This window comes from Chiloscyllium plagiosum, unplaced genomic scaffold (assembly GCF_037043375.1).
Source record: "Chiloscyllium plagiosum isolate Xiang-an unplaced genomic scaffold, Cpla_swu_hap1 HiC_scaffold_28, whole genome shotgun sequence".
NCBI classification, from domain to species: domain Eukaryota; kingdom Metazoa; phylum Chordata; class Chondrichthyes; order Orectolobiformes; family Hemiscylliidae; genus Chiloscyllium; species Chiloscyllium plagiosum.
The window spans coordinates 34,568,246-34,587,938 of NW_028270166.1; the positions used below are offsets into that span (position 1 = coordinate 34,568,246).

General features: G+C 38.6%; 1 protein-coding gene across 3 annotated transcripts in view; it reads left to right on the top strand.

The window, feature by feature from the left end:
* Nucleotides 1-19,693, top strand: part of LOC122565226 (protein-lysine 6-oxidase-like) — a 70,249-nt gene that overhangs the window by 36,900 nt on the left and 13,656 nt on the right. For 2 of the 3 annotated variants that reach the window (XM_087976239.1, XM_043720984.2), the window contains 4 exons: nucleotides 842-950; nucleotides 10,207-10,344; nucleotides 14,035-14,191; nucleotides 15,983-16,078. In XM_087976239.1, the coding sequence (XP_087832365.1) occupies nucleotides 842-950; nucleotides 10,207-10,344; nucleotides 14,035-14,191; nucleotides 15,983-16,078 (500 nt within the window). The remainder of the gene's footprint in view (nucleotides 1-841; nucleotides 951-10,206; nucleotides 10,345-14,034; nucleotides 14,192-15,982; nucleotides 16,079-19,693) is intronic. The other variant, XM_043720985.2, reaches the window with a different exon arrangement.

Here is a 19,693-nt window from a genome sequence, read left to right on the forward strand (position 1 = left end):
TTACGTGTGCAATCAGCTCCCCCACTGACAGCCCCAGCTCAGTTAACATAGTGTATGACAGCAACCTGAATGAATCACAGTCTTAAAACACAGGAGATATTTCACAACTAGCAAATTAACTGATTTACACAAATCAAAATCCCACAAACAACAAAGAAAATGAATAACAAGCTGATTTATTCTTGATTCTTTTAAGAGGAATATGGACCAGGAGATTTAAAGAGCTTGCTAATCATCTTCAAACACTACATGGGTTATATGGATACCATCCTCCATGATGGAAATTTTATTTTTATTGTAGGCTTTGTAATAATTGTGTCTAAGTAGAACTGGAACAGCTTTGGACAAGAAAGTCAATTGTGTCTCAGTGGTGTAATTGGAAATATGCTCAACTGAAAATAGACTGGGCACCAAAATTATAATTCTTGGCCAGCTGTTGATTTCCTGGTACATCTGTATCATGGGATATAGATGAATCAGCTGTTAAGATTTTGACGAAATTTAAAGATCAACAATGCCAAACTTCTGAAGTTAAGCCACATCCCTACCTCTTTTTGTCATGTCTGCAATTTGATTTTTGGAACTCGACATTGATGACATTCCCAAATCCCAGAAACAAATGGATGGTGCAGGAAATATATACTTTTGTGCATGGCTAAAGTAAAAAATGGTAGCTTTCATAATTTAATGGACTTTCAATAGTTCTGCAGCCAGACACTCCAGCTGTATGTTTGAATTATGAAACCTAGATGAATCCAATGTCTCAGTTTGCACCAGTTTGCCTTATAGTTTCAATTGATTGAGAAAACTCAACACAAACATGCTTACGTTTCTTTTCCAGGGCTTCCTGACTTAGTTCCTGATCCATATTACATTCAAGCGTCCATGTATATCCAAAGGATGCACATGTATGCATTGAGATGTGCGGCTGAGGAGAATTGCCTCTCAAGGTAAGACCTACCAATTCTACAATGAACCAATAGATCTAAAAATCAAAATGATAATCAGACACCTCACACTATAGCTCTTATTCCAATCAGGACCAGGAGAGCTTGCTATTTATCAAAAATTGAGTTCAGACATTTCATCTGAATTTATAGTTTATAGATGGTTCAGACTTCTTTGATATTCTATTAGAACGTACATAAGGAAAGAATAAAATATAATTTTAAAGTTTAAACTTATTGCTTTCTCTTTTACAGATTTATTTAGAGATTTTTCTAAAATATATTCTGCAATTTTCGTCTTACACCAGTATATGTATCAACTTTCTGTAATATTCTAGCAATATATGGTTCTGTTGTGATGATGGAGGTGCAAGGATACATTGATTATTATTCATGAAAATAGATATATAAAAATCTTTGTTAATTGCAAAATAATTTCTTGAAAGTATATGATTTTTAGATTATTTTGCAAAAAAGGAAAGTCATTCTGTCATCCGTTAGCATTTTCTTGTTCAGCTGAAGTGTACACATAACCCTGTAGCCTCCACAGATTACTATGCTAAATATTTTTAAATAAATAAAAAGTGAGGAGCTCATTGGGCATTTTCATCTGGTAGATGACTGGCTTTGTTATTTTTCAGATATTAACTGAGTAAAGTCGCTTCATGGAAGGATCATATATTGGTAATTGTAAGAGGAAAGAAATCGCTAACTTACCTTCTTATCATATCACATCTCCTTCCAGAAATATAAAAATGTTGCCTTATTATTCATTAATATTATATTAGAATGGTTGGTGGCACTGGGTACTGTTTGTGGGCTAGTTTAGTTGTGATGCTGTAATGCAAATCAAATACAAACAAAAACAAAGATGTTGTGAATGGCTAAATTCAGAAACAAACACTTAATGTATCAGCAGGCCCAGGGAAATTTCTCTCTTTTTAGGTTGACCAAGGTTTTCTTTAATTCTGTGTGTCATGATAAATAAAGCTTAATACGATGATTTTACAAAAATACCAGTGCAGCAATAAATGTACTGAAGTAGATCTGGGTAATACTAAGTTAGCAGCTTACTTTACATCTCTCCCTGTCAGTAGCTGACTCATTGTGCAATAATGTAAAATGGATGACAGTTAAAATAAACCCTTTAAACTTTATGGCTAAAATCTGAAATGCTAAATAAGTGATAAACATACAAGCATAATTTAAAAATGTGTTAATATCTGCACACCTTGTTTTTCTTTGTGCTCTCTCTACATACTTCTGTGCCCCCTCTCTTTACTCTTGTTACATTAACCATTGTGTTACTTGGTAGAAAATTACTCCTAGAACCTAGCCTCCTTTTATTTCCTCATCCAGAGTACATTTTCTCTTATTGTCCTTGGAGAGGGAAAACATTGAACAATAGTCAACCAGGCTCCTTTCTCACCTAATAGACCCAAAGAAATATTGAAAGATGTGCAGAAACAGGAGATGTGGCCCAGGAGGAATTAATTAAACACTTGAAATGCCACAGTGTGCAAGGCTGTGGGCCAAGAGGTGGGAAAGTGGGACTGTTGTCTGTAGGTGCTTGATAACTGCTGCAGTCAGGATGGGACAAAAGGTTTTTTCTTCGTATTCTGTAAAACTCTACAATAGGCAGATAAACCAATAATGTGAAGAAGGTCTGGCTATGTAGCAGCTGTTCATTTAGGATTGGCAGTTCAAGGTAAGGGTGTGTGACTGGCATACAGTTTGCATAGTTGAGATTTTGTTTTGGCACCAAACAACAGTGAGTATTTGAGAACCAAGATGGATAGCAAGTACTTACCCAATAGCCAAATCAAACTTATATTTCCTATTCCAAAACTTTGCTAAAGGCAAGAAAAAATATGAGGCTATCCAACATTGAATACAAAATAAAATTGTTTGTGCTGTAATAGAGCTCTGCCGTTATTAAAGAAAACATTTTTAACTCCTATCGTTATGGTGCTTTAAAATATATTTTTTCTGTTGTTGGCTTTCTTGACATTTCAGGGCTATAGGAAGTCCATTCTTTTATCAAAATATATTTAAATTTGGGTGGTAAATGTCAGCCTGATTAAAAAAAACTATGGTGGGGGAGGAGAGGATTGCTGGGATTATAGATTACCTTGATCCTGCCTTCACTTGATACATTAGAAAAGCACTTTATTGCCAATGTTTTGGAATGAACTGCCTTAACTCATTCATTCCCACACCAACCTACTTTTGCTGAGGCTGACTGTACTTCTCACTGCTGCTTTGACTAATGTAAGTTGAAAGCAAAAACAGGGGTTAAAGTTGGATGTTTCTGTTCTGTTTGGGTGGTGCGAGTCATTAACATATTTAAAACTATGTGTAATGGTTCAGGCAAGAACAAAATGCTTGATTTCTTTATTACAGCAGTTGCAGTATTATAGCAATATGTTTTTAAAAAATAAGTGAAGCTGGAACGGGACTTGGGTAAGAACTGAAAAGGTGTATTAGATCACTTCTTGTGAAGATCTAGCACCAGCATAGACATAAGGAACCATAGTTTCTCTCTACAAAGCATTACCATGAAAGGCACCTTCTGTATTTTAGCTTTTATCCAAGTAACGTTTTTAAGGCAACTTTCAGTATTGCAGTGGTCCTAGTTCTTTGAGAATTTTTATTAAAACCTAAAACAGAAAAATGTGGTGACATTTCAGTCAGTGCCACAGGTTACATAACTGAAATAATTCAGTGGAATGTAATGGTGACCTGGCAACTGTAAGATGAGAAAAACATGGTATGATGAAGAATATTCAATTTATGAAAAAAATAATATCCTTCAGATGTGAGACTTGGCTCAATTAATTTAAAGTGATCCAAATCTATTGAAATAGGAAGTAGCAGACCATTTTCAATAGCCAGCCTCACTTGAGATACTGTCTGAAATAAAACAATGCTAACATTTTTGCCCTGGACAAACACAACTACTAACTTTACACTCACCACCTGCTCCAATAGTTTGCTTTGTTATTGAAAATAATGGCTGGTGGGCCAAACATCATGGCATGAGAACTCACCAATGTTTAGAAGAATAGGAGATAACATGTGAAACAAGTTGAATTATTTTGATGTTGCCAAGCTTGGCTTTAAAAGATTGTGAATGTTGAAGAAAGAACTTGGTTTTAGATAGGCCTTTTTAAAACTGCAGGATGTTCCAAAAAACTGAAATACTTTAAGTTTAACCATTGTTGTAATGTAAATGCACTAGCCGGTTTGTGCACAACAAAGAACTATACACAAGCAGTGAAATAAATTACCAAACAAACTGCTTCAGTAACGTTGTTTGGAAATAACTTGTCAACCTAGACATAGCGAACTCAACTATTTTCATAGAGAGATCATTAAGCCCACTTGAGAAGCCAGATAAGGTCTTGATTCAGCAGTTCAGTCAAAGGAAGGGCATTCCATCTAATCACCACTTCCACCATGTTGTATTGGAATGTCAGTCATGATTATGTACTAAGGTCCTGGAGTTAGGCTTCAAATTATGAACTTCTGACTTTGGAGACAGCCTATTAGACCAAAGATAACACAAAGGAGCAAGAAACAGAAATTGCTGGAAAAGCTTAGCAGGTCGTACAGCATCTGTAAAAAGAAATCAGAGTTAACATTTTGGGTTGGGTGACCCTTCCTCAGACTTGGGCCCGAAACATTAACTCTGATTTCACAGATGCTGCTAGACCTGCTGAGCTTTTCCAGCAATTTATGTTTTTGTTTTTGATTTACAGCATTCACAATTCTTTTAGTTTTTAATAACACAAAGCAATCTCAGTATTACTGAAAAAATGTTTGAAATATTTTGTTTTGCACTGATCAGAATAATTCACAAGAATACTAATTCAAGGAGAAAACCAATATTTATATTCCATAAGTGGAAGGTTCTGCTTGGTTAGCAAGTGGACTCTGTTTAGTAGAGGTACTCGAATGGAGAATGCACCTGTTAATGCTGATTAACAGTTACCTGATAGGCTTTGTTTAAATTTTAAACCAAACAGGCTGACATTGATTGGTTAGAGTATTGCTCTGAAAAATGAACAAGCCAATTGCTTGCAGATATTTTGTTGAGGTGCCAAAGCAATTTTGCATTCTTTATACTGTTGTTCTGAGCTTGCTTTCTTACACCTACACCTGTTCTAGCAGTTGTCTGTCTCCACAAAGTCTGCTATACACTAAAAAATTCCTTCTGTTTAAGCCTCTGGTCATCAAGAATTTGGATCTGATGTCCCATTCTCACTGAATAATCTCTAGTCTATGGTTTTAGATCAATGATATTAAAACTTGGCCATATATTGTTTAGGTCCTTGTTTCTCCATCAGCTGAAAATGTAGGAACTTAGGACTTAGAGCAGGAGTAGGATATATGGAATTTTTAAGCCTGCTACTCCATTCATATGATCATGGCTGATCTGGCTGTGGTCTCAATTCTACCTTTCTGTCCGTGCTTTATATCCCTTGACTCTCTTGTCTGTCAAAAATCTATCTAACTCAGCTTTCAATGACTTGAATGACCCAACATCCACTGCTTTCTGAGGAAAATAATTTGAGAAATTAATGAACTCAGAGGAAGAAAAGTCTCCTTTCTATGCATTCTTAAAAGAGATCTCATTCTTAAACTAAGTTTAGTTCTATTTTTAGTCTCCCCTATCCTCCTCCTAGTATCTATCCTGTCAAGTACCCTCAGGAATGGATCTTTCAGTATGATCATCTTTTTATTCTAAACTCCAGTGGTTAGAGGCCCAACCTGTCCTATCTTTAGGAAGTAAGCCCTTCATCCCAGAAATGAGTTGAGTGAATCCTCTTTTGTTTGAATTGCTTCCAATTCAATAACATTCTTTTTCAAAATGGATACCAAACTTATACACCATACTGTTTTGAGAAGATTTGTAGCTCAGGTTGATGATAAGTATGTAAGCTAGCTCGCTGAGCTTAAAGGCTTGTTTTCAATTCAATGGAACACCTATGGGATCAGCAATATCAGGGCTCATAGCGGAACGAAACAAATCTTTAAGCTCAGCAAGCTAACTCACATACTTATACACCTTACTTTGATGTGGTCTCATCAAGGCCCTGAACAGCTGCAGTAAATTTTCCTTACAAAAAAAATTGACATGAAAGTAATAAATTACAATATTTCATTTACCTTCTGAATCACCCACTGTACCTGCACTCTAACTTTTTGTAGTTCATGTATGTCTGTATTGTATTTAAATAACAATCGTTATTTAAATAATATTCTGCTTTTCTATTATTTTTGTTAAAGTGGATGAGGTTTGCATTTTTCAACATTATACAACATCTCTTTTTTTGTTCACTCAGTTAACCTGTCTATACCCCTATGTAGACTCCTTTACACCTGCTTGACAACTTACTTTCCTATTTATATTTGTGTCATTAGCAAACTTAGCTCCACTATGAATTCTTTGTAGCCTCATCTGTCTTTCTGCCTCTTGTCATAACCTACATAGCAATGGTCTGACAGAAGACCCTGGATTTGCTGCTGATGCTTCTTTTTCTGTCTAGTGAGAAGTGATGAAGGAAATAATGGGACAAATTGTTTTTATAGCACCCACAAAACAAGAGCTTACTAAAACTCCTGAGCCTCTAATTTATGTGGCAAAATCCATCCATTAATACATTTTTTTGTCTATTCCTGTGGAACAGCATCTGGCAGTTCCAAACTTGTTCTAAACAATGGAAGCAGCGTGTAATATACAGAACAAAGCAACCCATAAATCACAAAAATTACACATCAGTTAAATGTTCAGCAGTTCTGTCACACCCAGTTGTGAGTGGTGGTGGACAATTAAACAATACTCAATAGTGAAGGGACACAGTACATCAATGCAGAGACAAGATTGAAACATTTGCAACCATTTTTAGCCAGAAGTGTCAAATTAACAATCAAATTCTGCCTCCTTTTGAGGTCTCAATATCATCAATACCTGTCTTCAGCAATTTAACTCACTCTGAATGATATCAAGAAATGATTTATGGCACTGGATACAGTTCTGAAAACATCCTGACTGCAATATTGAAGCTTTGTCCTCCTGAATTAGCTCCAGAATAACCTCCTTAGCCAATCTATTCCAGTCTAGCTACAACAATGAGATTACCCAAAATATGGAAAATTGCCCACATATTGTGCCTTTCCACAATGGACAGAATAAATCTAATTCAGTCAATTAGCACCCTCTCAGTCTACTCTTGAGCATCAGCAAAATGATGGAAAGGATCAGATAGATACAATGCTATCAGGTGGCAGTTACGCAGCAATAATGTCACAGATGCTCACTTTGATTTCCACCAGTGCCAAACACCTAAAGATTTCATTACAAAACTGAAACAAAAGAGCTGAATTCTGAATGCATGGTGAGAGTGACTGCTCCAGACAATAAGGCGACATTTGATCGGTTGTTGCATAAGGTAGTCTGAGGAAAATTAAACGAAATGAGAATTGAGAAGATTCTTCGCTGTTTGGAGTCATACCTAGCACAATACAGTTTTTTTTTGTGATTGTTAAAACCCAATCATCTCATCCTTGGGACATTATTGTAGGAGTTCCAGAGGGTTGTGTTATAATTCGAACATCTTCAGCTATTTAATCAATAATTTTCCAACTAACACAAGGTCAGAATTGGAGATGTTCACTGATGAGAGCACACTGTTTGGTACCATTCACAGCTTAATAGATAGTGAAACAGAACATGCCTGCATATGACACGATTTGGAACACATTCCAACTTGGGCTGATAATTGGCAAAGAACATGGTGGCACAAAGATATCATGCACTGATAAGGGAGAGTTTAACCAGTTCTTGGTATTCAGTGGCATTACCATCACAAAATCCCCCAGCAACATCAACATTCTGGGAGTAACCATTGCAGAAACTTTAACTGGACTAGGTACATCAAGAGCAGTTAACAAGCTGAGAGGTTTTTATCAAGTGTCTTATCTCCTGACTTCCATAAGCTTGTCAACCAGCCACAAGGTACAAGTTGGGAGTGTTATTGAACTCTCCTCCACCTGCCTGGATGAGTGCAGTTTCAATAAGGCTTAAGAGGTTCAACGTAATTCATGACAAATCAGCTTGCTTGATCGACACCTCATCTACTACCTTTAACCATTCAATCCATTCACCACTGATGTACATTGACAGTAGTGTGCACCATTTACAATTTGCACTGCAGAAACTCACTAAACGTCCTTCAACGGCACCTTCCAAACCCATTTGTACATCTAGAAGGACTAGGAGGCAAATGGGAGCACAACCACTTTTCAAGTGCCTTTCCAAGTCAAGTCATCTTGACATGGAACTACCACTGTTCATTCTTTCTTACTGGATCAAAATTCTGGAGCTGCCTTATCAGCATGTTGGATGTATTTACATCCCATGGATTGCAACAATTCAAGAAGGTGACTCACAACTACCTTCTCTAGGGAAGTATGGAAGGGTATCATATCTTGGCCATTGCAGTGATATTGTAAAATAAATGCCAATATTCTACATTAAAAATACAAAGTATGGGTTTGCCTTATTTAGACTATTGCAGAATGTGTCTCATCCAATGGTATGGGAGCATGTCAACCTGAAGTTCTGATTGTGGGCCCAGGCAAAATGCTGGTAAATGCACTGCTGTAAACAACCAACCCACAAGCAAATTTAACTTCTTAAAGCACAATGTACTTTGTAGCTTCTACTACACCTTATAACCACAGTTCCTGGGCCACAATCCCAGCCCCAACCACAGTTGCTGCCTCATAATATTCTTAGCCACAGCTGCTGTTATTTTATCTACCTCAATTCACAGCTGGCAACCCATCACTAACTTTGGCTTGACATTGGCTGAGTGATGATGCCTACTATGTAATCTTTGTGGTCTGAGTTGAAAAATCACCAACACTTTCCTATTTAGATTAACTTCGTTTATCCCTTTAAATGAAACATGTGATGTTTTCAAGACAAAAGCTTTATTTTTGATTGCTTAACCAAATTAGTTCCCCACATCTACATTGACATTGAGCAAAATCTGCTGTGGCCCAATAACAATAGTTTTATTTCTGTTTGTTTGTATTCACCCCAAGTTATGAGACATATTAGAGCCAAGGAAAGGAATATTTTTTTTCCAAATGAGGCATCATAAAATAGCAGCAAACTGTGGTCCAAATCAAACAGGTTATGGGTTGAATACAGATTAAACCTCTTTTTAGACTGCATCAACAAGCACTATCAGATCAAGTACAGCACAGGCTGATCACAGAAAAGCCCCAGTTCCAATGAACAAAAATAAAGAATCTACATTTAGTCTTTGTATACTAATATAGTGTGTAGCATGGCTTGTATGTCTACCACCTTGCTGCTTGTATGGTGAATTTCCTTGTTATATTATGAGCAATTGCAGCTTGGAGGTTGGTGACAACATTGTCATGTAGCATGTGAAGTGTTACTGCTACTTGCTATAGAGCTGAGACTTGTCAAAGATAGTAGTTGCCTCAGGAGGAAACAATGGCATGGAAACTGCCATCAACTCTGTCCAGGAATCCTCAGAGCTCCTGTACTTACTGGCAACATACTTCCTCAACCAATGACTTATATGGATCTTTCTCAAGCCATCGTGGAGTGGAAAAACATAAGGCTTTTAAATTATGTCACACAAATTCTGTTCAGGCTTCCATGCCACTGTAAATGTTCACTGGCAGGTTCACCAATGGAATGGTTTTATCTCAGATAATCCAGTTTGTATGTGATAGGAAGTCATTTTCAATTTCACCCCTGTGAACTAACTAGGATTCCACAAAGGATGAAGGATCAGCTTTGCCAAGTCACTGTCTGGATTTGAATTTGAAAACTACCCCTCAGTAAGTCCAGTAATTTGTGAACTGGATTAAAAATCTGATTATCAAATTCAGTTTTTCGTTTACTTTGCTGACTGATGATGTAGATAAAGTAGATCTTCAGTTTTTCAATTAACTCTTGTTGGTAAAGCAAAGATGAAAAATCAAGCCACATAACACCCCCTGTACTATTTTGTCTGTCTTCATGTGGATGCCTTGGAGGTGCTGTACATTCTTGGTTCTTGTCCAATTGTTGTCATTTCAGCTAAGTATAATTACATTGGAAGAGTGGTGCTTTTCACATACTTGGCTCAAAATGATCCTCGACTCATGTAACTGTTGTTTTTTGGGAAATAATTCTCTGCTTAAAGCATGTCTGTCTTTTTTGCTTTAGGTCTGCCTATAGTCCCAGAACAAGTGACCTCAGTATTAGGGTGCTTCTACGGTTTCCTCAAAGAGTCAAAAATCAAGGGACTGCTGACTTCCTCCCAAATCGGCCGCGCCATACCTGGGAATGGCACAGTTGTCATCAGTAAGTACAGAATGGGAGTTTGCTTCCATGTGTGATCAAAACATGTCTATTCTTCTGAGAAAAATAAGTCTTTTGGATGAATGTTATTGCTGCATGCAAAGTCAATGCCAAGCAAGATTGTGCTTACAGGATGCAGTCAAAATAAGATACAACATACTGCACTGTGGAAATTTGAGCTTTGTTCATTAATCTTGCATACTGAATTTTGTTCTGAAACATGAGGCTCTGAGCAATTGCAATGTAGTATTGGAACAATGAGCATTATTAGTAATAGGATTCAACAGTGCCCTATTATTTCTCCCAGTACTTCTACTAATGTTTCTGAAACATGACAAATATTTAACTTATTTGGTTTATTTTCTCAAATAATTTTGCATGTCCTTCTTCATCTGTGAAGTGGAGATGCCGGTTTTGGAGTGGGGTCGACAAAGTTAAAAATCACACAACACCAGGTTATAGTTCAACAGGTTCATTTGAAACTTATGAAGCAGGAGCACTCCGAAAGCTTGTACTTCCAAATAAACCTGTTGGACTATAGCCTGGTGTTGTGTGATTTTTAACCTTCTTCATCTGGGCAGCTGAACCTTTATTAAAACTGTCCCTTATTTTACTTCAGTGGACAAGACAGAACTGGGCTAAATTCCAATTTTGATAATGTCCCCCATCAGCTGGACTTTGAGCCCTGAGCAAATCTGGTGAGGAGCACTGTAACTATAAGTACTGCTCCTTTAGACAGTAAATCATCTTAAACTTCATGCTCATACATCAATTTCAGGAATGCCTCAAGTTTTTGAAACATGGTAAATATTTAGCCATTATATTTTATTCTCTTCAATTCAGTTGCAAATGCTTCATCTGGGCAGTTGGACCCTGGATTCATTTTACAAGTTATCTAACAATATCACTATATTTGCACTGCAAGGATTAGGATCAAGCTGGTGTGTATGTGTGTCTAAGTGGACCTTTGTCATATAAAATATTAGCAATGTTTTCTCACTTGCATTATTGAATTACTTCAGAGTATCTCAGAATTATTATGGTACAGAAAGAGGCTCGTCAACCCATCACGCCTGCATCAGCTCTTCAAACAAGCATTATTAACTAGCAGCAATCTTCTGATTTTTTCACCAACCCTTGCATGCTATTTTTATCCAAATAATCATCCAAAACCCTCTTGAATGCCCCAGTTAAACCTGCCTCCAGTCACACCCTAACTACTCGCTGAGTGAACAAATGTTTTTCTCACATCACCCTTAGTTCTTTTGCACTTCACTTTAAATCTATGTCCTCTCATTCTTCTTTCTTTCACAGCAGGAACAGCTTCTCTTTATCTATTTATATCAACTTGCTCATATTTTTGATAATCTTTATCAAATCTCCTCTTAGCTTTATTTTCTGAAGGAAAGCAAACCCCAATTTATCCTCATAACAAGTTTCTCATTCAGGAACCATTGCTTGTAAATTGCTTCGGTACTCTGTCCAATGTATACACATTTTTCCTATAATGTGGCACCCACAGCTGTATATAGTACACCAGTTGAGGTCGAACAAGTATTTTGCATAAGTTCAACACCATCTCCTCGCCCTTGTATTCTATACCCCTATTAATAAAGCTGAGGATTTATTTGAAGATTTTTTTTAGTCATTCATGAGAAGAGGGCAAGGCTGGCTAGGGCAACATTTATTGCCCATCCCTCATTTCCCAAGGGCACTTAAGAATTGACCACATTGCTGTGGCTGTAGTGTCACAGGTTGGCCAGACCAGGTAAGGATGGCAGTTTCCTTTCTTAAAGGTTATTAGTGAACCAGATGGGTTTTTCCAACAGTCAGCAAAGATTTCATGGTTATCAGACTCTTATTTCCAGATCTTTATTGAATTCAAATTCCACTATTTGCCATGGCAGAATTCGAACCCAGATCCCCAGACCATTGCCTGGCTGTCTGAATTAACAGTCCAGCAATAATACCATCAGACTGTCACCTTCCTCAAACTTTATTGTTATATTTGTGAGAGTTTTACTTTTAATTGGGGTTTTTACTTTACAGCTTTTTGCATGGTCCTGTGAAAACGCCAAACACTGGTGTTCTTGTTCATGACCTGTTCTATTTGTCTCCTTTCTCGCCTCAGTTCAGTAGGCAGGAAAGTGGGCTTAGATGGTCTTCTCAAAGTATTAATGATGTCACATATGTTTAACAAAGGATACATTATATTCACTAGGGTCGTTTCCTCTGTCATTTCTTCCTCAGTTTGTGATGAATCATTGTGTAACTTCAAGTGATTATGGCTAAGTAGTTCAGCTGGGGTCAAGCAAAGCACAGTCACTCAGATCAAATGTTCCACAATTTCAAAGAAGTCCTACCCATTGTGAGTTTAACCAGGAGCTTTGGCATTCTCATATTAAAACACTTAGGAAGAAAAATGATCCCTCATACATTACAAATATTTAAGCACTGAGTTCTGAGAATGAGCAGCAGTGTTTGTATGAGTAGCATTGCCAAGGTAGTGCTGGAGAGTTGACAGGCCTTATTTCTCAAAGGACTGAAAAATGCAAAGCTTTGGGTAGAAATCAGTTTTCAGTTTTTCTCAGCATGTACAGGCATACATGTGTATGTTTGTGCTCTTAAAAAGTGAATCTCCATGTAATACTGTTCTGCAATCACTTTGCATCAGTAGTCCACCTATATTAAATAGTAAGAAAGTCCTTTAGAGATTAGCTCCCTATCTTTATAAGGGGTAAAGTGTGTTTGCTCAAATGTTTTCTTGTTTTAAAACATAATTCAATTTCCACCTTTTTGAATGTTTCTTTCCAGAGTTCTTCTGGTAATATGCTTAGGGAAAGGTCACAAACTGATAAAGAATGATCTGTGTCCCGAAGAGGCTTCATTTATTTGATCAGGATTGCAAATCTAGATTGGGTTAGAAACTGATGTAAAGCTGTTTAACTCTGGCCCCTGGGAAACTGTTAACCTCCTGTTTAAATTTATTAGAGACTCCTGGTTGTGTTCTCAGTACTAATACTATTACACAACTTGAACATGCCCAACACAAACCAAATCTGTTCTCATTTCAGGCACTCATTATTAACACCAAATATTCTGCTGTCAATTAGGACAAAGGTCAAGAACTGTACTGAGTAAGCTCCTTGATACTGCCTTAAACTGAACTTTGTAAAAGAAGCCCCACCACACAATTTTATCAGGCTTTGTTACACAAGTTGGTCATCCTGGCTTACCTGAGTGTCACTGTTAGTTTGTTATCAATTTGTGCAGAATTATGGCCTTGTGCCTAACGGAATCGGGATTAAACTGGCCAGTGTATTTCCTCTTTATGCTTTTTTACACCTTTATACTGATTTCAATTTCAGTGTCAATGGCACCCTCCAGCAGGATATTTACCTATAATGGTAATTACAGTAGAATCCAGCCCAAATATGGAATTCTCATGCTCACCTTTCTCGCATTAGCCATTGGACAGAGATCCGGAGCAGGAACCTTGATTATTTGCTCTTCGCTCCCTATCTCAGGAACATGGAGGATAATTGTGCTTTCCTAACCTCTGTCACAGCTCCGAACTAACTTAGCAGGGATCCAATTTTGAAACTCATATTTGTTTAGTAGAGTTTCATAATTGTATCCATCTGGCCAGATATCCATTACTAATGTATTATCTATGAATTTCTTTCACTTCAGGCACTACCACAGTATGGATCAGTTTAGCCATTACGATCTGTTACAGGCCACCACGCAGAGGAAAGTAGCTGAAGGACACAAAGCTAGCTTTTGTTTAGAAGACACCGTGTGTGACCCTGGCATCCGAAGAAGATATGCATGCACCGCACATACTCAGGTAGGTGGACACAGTGATATTAATATTTAGCATGGTAGAGTGGGTTTGAAGACACATCAACCATTAGACATGTATTGCTGTTTATAATGGAAAGAAACAATGTGGTTCCAAGAGGAGCCTTTCATTCAGCAACAGCATGCTCCCCCCTACCCTCAAAGAACGACAGCCCTGTCCAAGTGTTCCTTTTCTGGAGTCTAACTTTGATTTTGACACTTGAATTTTCAAAATCCCCTGCAGACATTCAGGTTTCATGTCGGCAGCAATTTCAGCTCTGTTTGCATTGAATTATGAGTATTAGTGCCACTCCAGGTTTTTCCTCTTGGTTCTTATGTTCAGTATTTCTTTAAGCTTTGAACTCCTGCTGTTGTTGCACTGTATTGATTATCATTGCATACTGTGAGAATTCAGAAATTTCCATCTATAGGCAGTTGTTTTCAATTTATTAAAAAAACGAACAGTAGGGATTAGGAGATGGGGGCAGTACTGAGGGAAAGGGGGAGAAAAGATGAGGGAGTGGCAATGGGGAGATTGGGAGTAGGATATTGTGGTAGACTGAAGGAGTTGGGGATATGAGATCAGAAACTGAGGAAGAGAGTCTCTGACACTGTGACAATTGTAGAAGTAACAATTTACCTATTGCTTTACCATTGGCAAAAATGAGATCATGAGACAAGTTTTTTGTACTGTATCATCACAACCTGCAATGTACTATCTGAAAAGATTATGGAATCAGATTTGATAGTAATTTTCAAAAGGAAGTTGTATATTTGAAAAGTAAGAAATGTAGTGATATGAGTAAGGAGAAGGACCTTGAGACTAATTAGATGTTCAGAAAGTGAACATGAATACAGTGTTGATTGGCCTCTTTCAGTTTTATATGATTCAGAGTGGCTCAAAGACAGTCCCTATAGTGAGGAGAATCCCCGAAACTCCTGTTTATATCTGTCAGGGCTCCCTGATTGGCCTAGGTTGACAGCCCCAATCAAGGAACTCCTACTCAATGAGATCCACCTGGCCAACCTTATTCCAATCACTATAGGGAGCATTCCTTCAATTTATGCAACAACCATGCGGTATATATGTGCAATGTGTTGGGTATAGCTGTAACATAATTTGCAATTAGCCATATCTTACTGCTTTCTATTGGTAAAGTTCGATGTCATATAGGACAATGCCCAGACTGCGTTTGCTCTATGAGTACTTTTTTAATGGTGGGAGAGGCTAATGGTCAGCCTTTTGCTGAGTTTCCATATTGACATATATGAGTCATAGCTTTGACTACAGACTTTTTAAGCAGCTCTTGGTTTACTGACATGTTCTCTCTCATCAATACTTCTATATTACATTGCACATCATTTGAATGCTCCCATATAGTATACATTCAGTCACTCCCTACACACTCATAATTTGTTACCCCGATTTCCTGAAGTTTCTGTCTCACCTTGGGGTATATTGTGATTTAATAAGTGTTGACTTTTCATTATATTCATCACCTTTCTTATACGAGTGAAGCAAGTAAGTGGCAGCAAGGTTTTTAACTGTGGAGGGTTTCACTGCCCTCATTTGTCGTTGTTGCCAATTTTGATTCCGTTCTTGACTATCCCAGAAAAAAAGCTGATATTTCTTTTTCTTCTCCTTCATTACCCTTGACCACTCAGCAAACCTACCACTACTCAAGACAGATCACGTTCAAACCTAGCACTTTCTCCCTTAAAAGAATAAAGATGAACATATTTTAGAGCTGGAAGTTTGCAACTCATTTAACGTTTACACTTCCCACTTTTCCATTAGGGATTAGGTCCTGGTTGTTATGATACATACAATGCAGATATTGACTGCCAGTGGATTGATATAACAGACGTCGCTCCCGGAAACTACATACTGAAGGTAATCCTTTCAATCACTAGAACTGCATCACAAAAAATGGGTTACACCGTAAAAGCTTACCTGGCAACTGATCCTCCTGTCAGCTCTAGTTGCTAGTTCTATTCCTGTAACTCTCACTTATTTCCTCTCTTTCTTTGTATGCTTATCTCATTTAATCTCTATAATTGCAGTTGGTAGACCAATGTGTTAAATTTAGAAAGCCTGGTGATAAAGGGTGGAACAGGAACTAATTTTCATATACCTTTATCCCCAGATACCAGGCAGAATGGTGGCACAGTGGTTAGCACTGCTGCCTCACAGCATCTGGATCCTGGGTTTGATCCCAGCCTTGTGTGACTGTCTGTGTGGAGTTTGCACATTCTCATTGTGAACATGTGGTTTCCTCCAGGTTCTCTGGTTTCCGCCCACAGTCTAAAGATTTGCAGATTAGTTGGATTGGCCATGCAAAATTGCCCAAAGTGTCCAGGCCAGGTCGATTAGCTTTGGGAAATGCAGGGCTACAGGGATGTGGTGGGTCTGGGTGAGATGCTTTTTGGAGGGCAGTGTGAACTTGATGGGCCAAATGGCCTGCTTCCCCACTGTGGAGATTCTATGATTCTAGATACATCTTACAAAAGTGCACCTCTAAACCAATCACCACAGCATTGGTCTGCACCGACTTAAAAAAACACAAAGATTTACAATTAATATCCATCAACTGCATACGGTGAAATACAATTAATACAAAATATCGTTCCTGTCAAATCGGCCAGCTTGATTGGCACCACATCTACAAACATTTACTCCATCCACCACTGCTGCTTGATAGAAGCAGCGTGTACCATGTACAAGATATTCTACAGACATTCCTCAAGGCTCCTTAGACAGCCCCTTCCGAACCCATGACATAACCATTTAGAAGAATGAGGATAACAGATATATAGATACATTGCCACCTGAAAGTTCCCCTCCAAGCCACTCATCATCCTGACTTGGAAATATTTTGCCATTCCATCACTGTCACTGGATGAACTTCCTTGAACTTGTTCCCTAACAACATTGTGGGTCCATGAAATGGACAGCAGTAGTTCAAGAAGGCAACATTGCTATCTTCTCAAGGGCAACTAGGGATGTGTCCATAAGTCCATAAGACATAGGATCAGAAATTAGGCCATTCAGCCCATTGAGTCTGCTCTGCCATTCAATCATGGCTGATAAGTTTCTCAACCCCATTCTCACACTTTTTCCCTGTAACCCTTGATCCCCTTGATACTCAGAACTTATCATTCTCAGCCTTAAATATACTCAATGACCTGGCCTTCATAGCCTTCTGTGGCAATGAATTCCATAGATTCACCACTCTCTGGCTGAAGACGTTTCTCCTTATCTCTGTTCTAAAAGGTTTTCCCTTTACTCTAAGGCTATACCTCTCTTACCAATGGAAACATCTTCCCAACATCTGCTCTGTCCAGGCCATTCAGTATTCCTCCCCATCCTTCTAAACTCCATTGAGTATAGACCCAGAATCCTCAAACGTTCCTCATATGCTAAGCTTTTCATTCCTGAGACCATTCTTGTGAACCTCCTCTGAACACGCTGCAGGGCTAACATATCCTACCTGAGGTATGGAGCCCAAATAGTCCAAAAGCCTATGCTGGCCTAGCCAGTGAGATCTGCATCCCATTGATGAGTGAAAAAAAACGACAAAAATAATCCCGTCTGAACATTGCACAGGTTCAGGTGTAATTGGATACAAACTGTTTCAGTATCTAAAGAATGGTACCAAACACTATGCAATCATCAGAAAAATCCCTACTTCAAATGTTTCTATACTTCCTATTGGAAAGATGTTGTGAAATTTGAAATGGTTCAGAAAAGATTTACAAGGATGTTGCCAGGGTTGGAAGATTTGAGCTATAGGGAGAGGTTGAATAGGCTAGGGCTGTTTTCCCTGGAGGGTCGAGGCTGAGGGGTGACCCTTTGTAGAGGTTTATAAAATCATGAGGGGCATGGATCAGATAAATAGACAAAATCTTTTCCCTGGGGTGGGAGAGTCCAGAACTAGAGGGCATAGGTTTAGGGTGAGAGGGGAAAGATATAAAAGAGACCTAAGGGGCAACCTTTTCACTCAGAGGGTGGTACGTGTATGGAATGAGCTGCCAGAGGAAGTGGTGGAGGCTAGTACGACTGCAACATTTAAAAAGCATATGGTTGGGTATATGAATAGGAAGGGTTTGGAGTGGTATGGTCCAGGTGCTGGCAGTTGGGACTAGATTGGGTTGGGATATCTGGTCGGCATGGACGAGTTGGACCGAAGGGTCTGTTTCTGTGCTGTATATCTCTATGACTGTAAATGTTGATTGGAAGTCATTGAAGTGAATGGGCTGAAGACATTACCCTGAAGAAATTCTGCACATAAGAAATCATGCCTCACAAATTTGTTAGAGGTCTTTGATAAAGTGGCCAGAAAGGTTGAGGAGGGCAGTGTCTATATGGATTTCAGTAAGGCCTTTGATAAGGTTCCATGGTAGGTTGCTCTGTAAGGTTGGATCACACAGAATCCAGGGCGTGCGGGCAAACTTGATACACTATTGGCTTGATGGTAGGAAGCAGAGGGTAATACTGGAAGGATGCTTGTCAGACTGGAGGCCTGTGATTAGTGGAGTGCTTCGGGTCGGTTCTAGGCCCATTGCTGTTTGTTATCTATATCAATGATTTGGATGAGAATGTACAATGATTAGTAAGTTTGCAAATGACACTAAAACAGGCGGTATCGTGGACAGTGAGGAAGATTATCAGAAATTGCAACAGGACCTCGATCAACTGGGGAAGCGGGCTGAGAAATGGCAAATGGAGTGTAATATACATAATTGTGAGGTGTTGCATTTTGGAAAGTCAAATCAAGGTCAGAGTTTTATGGTGAATGGTAGGGCCTTAAGGAGTGTAGTGGAGTTCAGTTGCACAATTCTCTGAAGGTGGAGTCACAGGTAGACAGGGCAGTGGAGAAGGCTTTTGGCACACTGGCTTTCATCAGTCAGGGCACTGAGTAAAGAAGTTGGGAAGTTATGTTGCAGTTGTACAGGATGTTGGTGAGGCTGCACTTGGAGTATTGTGTTCAGTTTTGGTCATCTTGCTATAGGAAGGATGTTATTAAACTGGAAAGAGTACAGAAGAAATTTATGAGGATATTGCCAGGACTCAAGGGTCAGAGTTACAGGGAGATGTTGGACAAGCTAAGACATTTTTCTTTAGAGTGTGGGAGACCGAGGGGGGATGTTATAGAAGTGTATAAGATCATGAGAGACATGGATAGTATGAGTGTATTTAGTCTTTTTCCCAGGATTGGGGAATCAAGGACTAGAGGACATCAGTTTAAAGTTAGAGTGGAAAGAATAAAATGGAACCTGGCAGCAACCTTTTGACACAGAGGGTGGTACACATGTGGATTGAGCTGCCAGCGGAAATGGTTGAGGTGGGTACATTATCAACATTTAGAGTCATAGAGATGTACAGCATGGAAACAGACCCTTCGGTCCAACCTGTCCATGCTGACCAGATATCCAACGCAATCTAGTCCCACCTGCCAGCACCCGGTCCATATCCCTCCAAACCCTTCCTATTCATATACCCATCCAA